General features: G+C 31.4%; 1 protein-coding gene across 1 annotated transcript; it reads left to right on the top strand.

Moving 5' to 3' along the window:
* Nucleotides 1-774: 774 nt before the first annotated feature.
* On the top strand, nucleotides 775-2,602 carry LOC115991307 (LOB domain-containing protein 24-like). The gene is made up of 2 exons (XM_031115016.1): nucleotides 775-930; nucleotides 2,246-2,602. The coding sequence occupies exons 1-2, from the start codon at nucleotides 775-777 to the stop codon at nucleotides 2,600-2,602; spliced, it is 513 nt and encodes a 170-aa protein (XP_030970876.1).
* Nucleotides 2,603-9,126: the final 6,524 nt, after the last annotated feature.

Raw genomic sequence — 9,126 nt, 5'->3', positions numbered from 1 at the left:
ACAAGAATAGACTAACAATATAATAAAGGAATGGTTAAATTAATTTATTCTAATTTATGACATGTCAAATTGTAAGGTGTATGTAGTAAAATTTGTAGTATCTCTGGCATCAATTTAATGCTTTAGTCGATAGAGAAAAGTAAGAATAAAGAATTTTAATTTTTTTTTAAATTTAAAAAAAAAATTAACTAAATTAATGGTTGATAAATAAATATCATTTTAGGTGATATTTAAATACACAAATGCCTTCTTCTAGAAGGAAAAAAAAAAAAAAAAAAAAAACACACACACACACACACAAATGCCTATTTAACGTTTTTACCTAAGGCCTCAAATTGTATTGGGCCAGCAATACTTTAAGAGAATCTATTTTATTCTCCTTTTACCTTCTTTTCCATAAGGAAATTATTACCTTTTGTTTCATAAGGAAATTATATGGAATAGAATTTTCGTTTTGAGTAGTGTTTGACCTATTAGAGGTTCTGTAATTTATTATAATTTTTTTACCGTTCACCACCTTTGCTTTTTTCTTTGATAAAGGAGAATTCTAAGCTTCACAAAGTTTCCTTATTTGTGGAAGCCATTTTAGAAAAAAAAAAAAAAAAAAAAGTAGCGGTTGGTGGCTTTCCAAGAATAAAACCATAAGCATATCTCTATGAATTCAGCTATAAACTTGTCACCATTTTATAAATATATAGAAACCAAATCTCTTCTTCAGAAAATAATTAGAAGTTTTGAAAGAAAATCTTTGAGTAGATTCTCGAAAATCTGACAATGTCCAATTCAACTAGATGTGCAGCTTGCAAATCTTTGAGAAGGAGGTGCTCTAAAGATTGTGTTCTTGCACCATATTTTCCACCAACCAATCCACAAAGATTTGCTTGTGTTCACAAAATCTTTGGTGCTAGCAACACTACCAAAATGCTAGAGGTATGACCACATATATATATATATATATATATATATATGCACACACACATACATACATGTTACTAAAAACATATTTTTCATTTATTAAGTAGTTACTATAAACATATAGATATTATTTCATATGTATATATATTGGAGGGATTAATATTTCAGCTTGTTTGTCGTTCACTAAAAAGCTTTCTATCTTATGAAATAATCACATAGATGGTGTTAATGATATCTTTAAGATGTTTCTTAATGGATTTTTTCTCTAATGCATCTTTGATGGGTAAATATAGCCAAAGAAGATAACAAATGACACTGATTTAGTTTTTATTTATTTAAGTAATTACGTACTCTAGGTTTTCTTTTAATCATTGGTTTTTTTTTTTTTTTTTTTTACTTTTATTTCAGTATATTAGTAGGTAAACAAATTTTACCCATTGTCTAAATACAAAGTACATTACAGAATCGACATTCATGACTAAGAGCAAAAACCTTACTATAATAATAATGCAAAGATGATATGTTTTGTGTTATTATCAACTATTGTTAGTAGTGTTGTTCTTCAGTTCTTACTTTGTGCTAGGAAATGGAGAGAAGGTTCAACACAGACACATAAATAAAACAATCACTTATCTAGTCAATATGAATGTTGAACATGTTTTACTTTCCTCTTTTTCCGATCATTGTAAGCTTTGAGTTCATCATTTTATGTTAATATCAAATTTGTTTAATACCATTTCCTCCTAAATTTTCTTGAAACAACACTTGAGAAAAATTTTATAAGTGTTTTGAGTAAGTGAATATTACTACCTAATGAAGTGGACTAGATCAAAAATATAAATTTAAATTCATGTCAATTTCCATTTTTAATCAAATCTTCATTATTATTTTAGAATTAAGTTATTTGAGCAACTGTTTTAATATTTAACTCTACTCCCAATGGAATTCTTTTTATTATTCTTGTAGCCGTTTGACATTTTCCATATATATACTCTTTGTCAACTTTTAACAATTGTAATTTTAATACCTGTCACAACGAAGCATGAGAGCACCATAATTTGAAATAGATTCTTTGTCAAATTAAATTGCCTGAGTAATTAATGATTTTCATTTGACCAAAAAAAAAATCCCAAAATTATTTTACTTTGAAATTGATTAGTAGTACATTTTTAACTAAGCAACTTATATTTATTACTTCAAAATTTAGTCCCTTATAGCTGTTCATCTCTCTAGTTTATTTACCCAAAAACAAAAAACAAAAAAACAAAAAAAAAAATGCAAAACAAGAAAGCCGGTTTCAATTTTCTTTTTTCATCATTTGGCATTGCAGCAACTTCCACTGCATTTACGAGCTGTGGCTGCGGATTGCATGTCTTTCGAAGCAAGTTCACGTGTGGAAGACCCAGTCTATGGAAGTGTTGGGATAATCTCTCAACTCCAAGAACAAATAATTAAGGCTCAGTCTGAGCTAGTGAAGACAAAAGGTGAAATAGCCTTTCATAATGCACAACAACAACTACAACAACAACAAATGCAGCAGCTGCAAATGATTCATACTATTGCCCAAGAAGGTGAAGATCAGCCCTCATGGCTCAGTTCAAGTCAACAAGATCCTTTCCCCAACGTAAATCAACAGCTACTTGAAGACTACAACTATTCCAATACTTTTTGTGGCTTTGAATTTTGAGCAAATTATAAATTTAGTTTATTGATGAGTGATGTTAAGGATATTACAAACAATTTAGATATTCATATATTATGTCATTGAGGTGGTAGTAATTATTCTCATAAACTCTCTCTTTTGTATTATTTGTTTTCTTCTTAGCTTTTGAGGTATTTGAAAATACTTAACTAGTTGCATTGAATTACCAACTGTCTTATAGCATATTAACAAAACAAAAAAAGGGAATATTCTTAACTAGTTGCATTCAATTACCAACTGTCTTATAGCATATTAACAAAACAAAAAAAGGGAATATTTACATCAATCTACATGTTTCTTAGGATAATGCCAGTAATTATGAAGTGCACAAAACTAACAATACAAAAAGAGTAAGTTCAAGTTGAACTTTTTATATTTTCCATAAGAAAGTTTCTAGAAAGATTCCAAAATCTATATTTTTTTTGATAGAATAAGAAAATTATTTTATGTTCCCCTAGCTAGAGCAAAGTGGTCTCCTTTCCATTTATAGTAAGTAACAAGTAACAACAACAACAAAATTCGGCTCCCTTTCTCTTTTTGCAAAAATTATTTTATTAGTTTATTTTCATAAGAGTACTATAATACTATTACAAATAATTAGATACATTTTTAGAATAAAACTTCCTTTTAAGATTAGAAATCACTCTACTAATAGTATTAATAATTTATCTTTTCTAAATTAGATAGTATCTTTTCTTTCCTTTTTATTAACTGTATTTAGGAGAAATTACACTTTACTACCCTAAACTATACCACATATTACATTTTGCATCATAAACTTTTTGAGTGTACGTTTTGCACCATAAATTATGACCCTGGTTACACTTTGTACCTCGACATTAAATTTAGCGTTAACTTGGATGAAAATTCAAGTTAACTTGGATGAAAATTCAAATTATGACCCTTGTTTTTGCTTGTCACCATGCTAAGAAACTTGAAGAAAGTGCAGGACGAATGCATTGAATCCTTCAAAGAAGGCATTGCTTTACCATTACCTTAACCAAGTTTTTCAAGTAAGCAGACTGGACAGGTCAATTATGTTATTTATATGTGATTTGGGTTTGAAGTACCCTGACTTTTTTTTTTTTCTTGTTAAGGTCATTTCTTAAAATGTTTTCATTTTTTTTTTTTTTTTTATGATAGATAGGAAGTATTCAAGCTGGCATAGTTGATATGTTGTTGGATATGATATGTTGTTTGATATGATATGTTTACAAGACTTAACCCTATTTATGTTCTTTGTAAAATTGGGGTAACTTTCTTTTGTATTTGTTTGAACGAAAGGATTGTTTGTAGTCATTGGAGATGCTATACTGGTGCATGTCTCTTGTCTTTAAGTAGTAGTTCTATTTTTTTTAAGTAGTAGTTCTGTCATCAAAACATGGATAAAACATAAGTACAGTTTCTTAGGGTATGTTTGGATAGAACTTATTTTGCTGAAACTGAAAACACTGTAGCAAAATAATTTTTAAATGTGTGAATAGTACCGTGAGACCCATTTTTAATGAAAAAATGGTTAAAAAGTGATATTTGTGAGTCCATGAACAGTGCACGGATGCACTATTCACGGTTGAAAAGTCAACATTTTCGGCTACTGTTCATGAATAGTAGCCGCAAACCTCCTGAAATGCGTGCCAACAAAAAAAATAAAAATAAAAAAGAAGCTAAAACGCGGACGTGAAACGTGAACGTGGATCCAAACCCCCTCTTAGTATAATACATTTGGTTCAAACATATCACTACATTGAAGTTAATTATTCTTGGAAAATATAAAATAATTATGCTTTATTGCTTAATGCAAAAATGTGTTTGAATTAACTAGACAATCTAAAATGTTGCACCAAGGAACTACACCTAATTTTTACCAATATATTTGCTCATATGGACAATAATTTGTAAAAAAAATCTGGGGAAAATGGATCACCAAAAGATTGCTACCAGTCTCTTAACTTCGACCTTTTGTTAGGGAGGGTCTTGTTCTCCATTGTTGAAAATCATCCGGATGCATAACATGATGCTCCCTTTTTGCGCTAATTCTAGAAGGCGTTTTAGTTTAGAAAGCTTTTTAAAGAACATACAACAACGACAATCAAGCTTTAATCCTATCGAGGAAGTAAATGTGAAAGTTCAAATATGTGTATAAACACCCTTGAACGTTTAGACCCCCAAATTACAACTTAACCAATTCAAGCATTATGTCAAACAACTAGTGTGCGGAAAATTAACATAAGCTATAATATGGAATTGGAAAAACTATCTAAGCCAAATTAAAATTACAACCCACAGCAGATAATAAAAGGCAAAGATAAAAGGGAAGGAAGATGCAAACACAAAGACAACACGCAATGTGTTATCGAAGAGGAAACTGAAGTCCTCGGCGTAAAATCTCTCCGCCGCCCTCCAAGCGGTAAACAATCCACTAGAAAATGTAGTTGGGATACATGGATAGCAATAGACCCTCCAAGCCTAATCTACCCAATGCACCTAAACCCTCCAAGCTTCTTGCTCCAACGAGGTTGCACCGAACCTTTTTCTTTTCTAGCTTCCAGGATTCCGCTACTAGATCGTAGCATCAACTAATGAAGATTGGTTCCTTCCCAACTGCTTCCCAGAAATCCAAACAACCCTCTCACAATGATAAATATGGTGAGAACAAGGTTTGGTAAAATGCCTCTCAAGGATTTGACAATGGAGAGGAAGAGAGTTGAGGAATTTGAAGAGACTCTAATGTATAGATTGTGGGTGAATCAATCTTGTTTTTCTTTAGGGTTTCTCTCTCAAAATTCTCTCTGGAAGCTCTCTTACATTTGTGGGTAAAAGGGGTATTTATACTGGAGTGAGAGAGGAATGTGAAACGTCAGGATTTACAAAACAGGGGTGGCTCGCGGCTTGACCTCGTGACTTGACTGAGTCGCGAGATCCAGTTGCGAGATAACCGTATGGCCAGTTGTCCTGTTTTGTCCTGTAGTGCTCCAGCTAGCATGACTGTTCATCTTCTGGCATGCTTGGCACGCGTGCTGCGTCTAGCGGCTTGCAGCCGCGAGTCTCTGTTTTCTTGCACACTCTTGAGTAAACTTCACTCTATCTCACTCACTACCCTTACAATAAACCCACCTAAATACAGGGTTACTAAATGCTGAAATACAAGCAAATTTGGTACGGAATAAAGCCAATTAGATGGTTGAATAAATTCAACCTTACAAAATGTATAGAAAAAAATAATCCAAGAAAAACACTTGTTTCATAATCAAAATAAAATTGGATTACGTGTTCAGTTTTTTTTTATGATAATGAGGTTGAGGAAAATTCATAAGTACTCCGGTAGTATAGTGAAATGTTGCTCCATTCTCTCATATCTATGTTAGACCCACCATGAATTTGATGATTATACTCTATCATGAATATGAGAGGAAAAAACAATATTCATTGTGCTCTAGGAGTTATTCACCATGCATCAGAAGTACTTAAGAATTACTTGTTGGTTGGACTTTCAGCTTAATAACTTGGCAATTTTCAAGGGTGGTTCCACTTGTTAATCATGGTGGTCACATGACCACCTTGACTTGAAATTTTTTCTTTTTATATACCTTAAAAAAAATTAAATTTTTTAAATTAATATGAGCTATTGACCACCCTAGAAATAATTCTTGACGACCCTAAAAACAAAACTTGAACACCCTAAATAAAAATTTTGGAAAATTACACTTTACCACCCTAAACTATATTCCAGATTACACTTTGCATTCTAAACTATTCGAATGCACAGTTTACACCCTAAACTATGACATCTATTATACTTTGCACCCCGATGTTAGCTTGATTGTTATCTTTGATGGAACTTTCATACACATGACACACACATGTATTTTTGCTTAGGTGGAACAAAGTTAAAAGACAAAAACACCTCTATTCACAATCAATTAAAACATTTTTTTTTCCTGTTGTCTCTCACACGTACAGGTATAACCCACTCCCCAAATCAAAACCCTGTAATCCTAAATCCCCAAATCAAAAATATCTTCATTGACTTTTCAATCCTCGTGCGTTATGAAAGTGGGAATTCTTTAAGCTAAAGAGACAAAAGTGGTGACACCATCCTTTTCCAAGCAAGTAAATGAAACAAAATAAAATAATAGCAAAATTGAATAGAAATGAAAACAACAAAGGAATAGAGATTAAGATTAGTTCTCTCTTGGGCACCACGCAAAGGCTTAAAAGACAGAACCTGCCTTCCTTTGCTAAAGGATTTTCGTGATATTGATATATTTTCCACTTGAAAAAAGCCGATTGTTGTACAAATAATTGGACTTTACCCCCTCAATTAATTAATTAATTAATAAGTATAAATTAGTGATATTCTAAATCGGGTAATTATTGAGTACTCCCAGAGTATCATAAATGTGTACTCTCCCTTCTCACATAATTGTCGGTCTCACTAATAAAATTTATGGAAGGACCCATAATTCATATGAGAAAGGAGAATACGCATTTACGGTACTCTCGGAGTATTTAATAATTTTCCTTTTAAATCTACTCACTTTAAGGTATGCACTCCACTCAACATTCTGCCATTTTTTTTTTTTTTTTTTTTTTGAGTATAGTGTAGTGGTGGGCGATGGTGGAGTCAAAGATATTTTTGATTTGGGGATTTACAGGGTTTTGATTTGGGAAGAGCTGATATAGGGAGAGTTGTACCTGTATGTGTGAGAGAGATGAAAACAAAAGGAAAGAAGCTTTTTTTATTATTATTATTATTTTTTTTTATTGATCATGAAGAGGGGTGTTTTTTTTCTTTTAACTTTGTTCCTCCTAAGCAAAACACATGTGCATGTCACATGCATGAAAGTACCATCTAAGATAATAGTAAAACTAACTTCGGGGTGCAAAGTGTAATATGTGTCATAGACTCATAGTTTAGGGTTTAGGGTTCAAACTATGCATTTGAATAGTTTAGGGTGCAAAGTGTAATTTGAGATATAGTTTAGGGTAGTAGAGTGTAATTTTCCTCAAAAATTTGAGTCCATTAAAAATAAAATTTGATCTATCCAAAATTTTTGTCCATTGAAGATTGAACCAAAAACTTTTGAGAAGTGCTATGTTCCCAATATTTTTGTAATACTTTCAAAAATAAATCTTAATTGATAGGTTGTTATTGGCTGTTATTAGTGAAGCGAAAGGTAATTTTAGTGGTAGGTTCAAATTAGAACTAATAATTACTTACCATTTAAGATTTGTTATGAAAGTGTTGTAAACATATCATTTCTCAGTACAAATTAGCCTAGAAAGCCTAATCAAAGTCCCAAAAAAAGAGCAAAAGTGTGTGGCCACTTTCCTACCACATGTGTTTACTTTTTTTTTTCAATTTTTTTCCTTAAATCTATAGCCACACATTGCCACCTACCCCAAATCAGATTCAAAATTTCAAACTCTTTTTATTCAGTTCAAAGTTTCAAACTCCTTTTAACTAAATGTTTTGAATCTAAGTTTTAAACTGTTGGAATGCTCTCTCTTGGTCTCTCCTCTCTATCAGTTTCTTGTTATTCTTTCTTTCTTTCTTTGTTGCTTCTATTTCATTTTTTTTTTCCTGGAAAGGTAGTGGCTCAGAGTCTTAGACATCAAACACAGGGAGAAAAATAGCCAAAAATTTATACCTACAATTTTAAGATTGGTTATTGATCCTTAATAGGCTACTTAGGTTGGCTAAATGTCTTTTATTCTTTCTAAAGAAAATATGGTTGTAAAAAATGTGAAGATTTTGAGGAAGTAAACATATAGAAAAAAAAATCCAAGCAAATCACTTTTTTCATAATCAAAATAAAATTGGATTCTGTAGTCAAGTTTTTGGTGATTATGATATTGGGAAAAATTCTTAGGTACTCTCGAAATATTTTCAGCCTAACGAATAACGACTTTGCAATTTTGACTTGTCTTTAAAAAATGGTAAAATTATCCTTATACGAAAACTTCTTGGGTTCAACTCGTGTGAACATTGAGAAGGGAAAAGTTTTGAACTCCGAATATAAATTGATGATGAACTTTTGTTATCAATCTGCATGATGAATAAATTAAACATAAATTTGGTAAAACAAAGCAATTAAAATTCCATGCACGTTTAAAGTGGGGTTATGGTCTAAAGGTGTAGATCTTTTTTGTAAAAAGTGTAGATCTCAAGTCCTAGCGTGAATATTAGGTATGCTCAATGAAGTGATCAATCTGACTCTTTCGACCAACCGACTCACTTTGATTGGCAATGTCACACAATGTTTTCAACTAAGGCTTTGTCAGTTTTGATATTAACATTTTTCTTTTTGGAATATTAGGTAAGAGACTATTTAATTTTCTTGTGATGAGTTTGAAAGCGTGAATCTTTACTCCCTTGTTTCACGTAATGTGAGATAGAGTTGTTTTAAAAAACTTTTTAACAAAAAAAAACGTGTTTGTCATAAGTTTTCTTTTAACCCAAAAGTAGTTTTTTTTTACCCTCTTCTTTTTAAAAGGGAAGTGCTAAA

This window comes from Quercus lobata, chromosome 5, assembly GCF_001633185.2.
Source record: "Quercus lobata isolate SW786 chromosome 5, ValleyOak3.0 Primary Assembly, whole genome shotgun sequence".
In the NCBI taxonomy this organism is placed as follows: Eukaryota; Viridiplantae; Streptophyta; class Magnoliopsida; order Fagales; family Fagaceae; genus Quercus; species Quercus lobata.
The sequence above is the reverse complement of the archived record's forward strand: the minus strand, read 5'-3'. Positions and strand labels throughout refer to the sequence as shown.

What these genes read in the sequence shown, in the direction of transcription:
- LOC115991307 (XM_031115016.1), top strand. Translation starts at nt 775, where the DNA reads ATGTCCAATTCAACTAGATGTGCAGCTTGCAAATCTTTGAGAAGGAGG. An exon ending in ACACTACCAAAATGCTAGAG is followed by an intron (nt 931 to 2,245) that starts GTATGACCACAT and finishes TTGGCATTGCAG; the next exon opens with CAACTTCCACTGCATTTACG.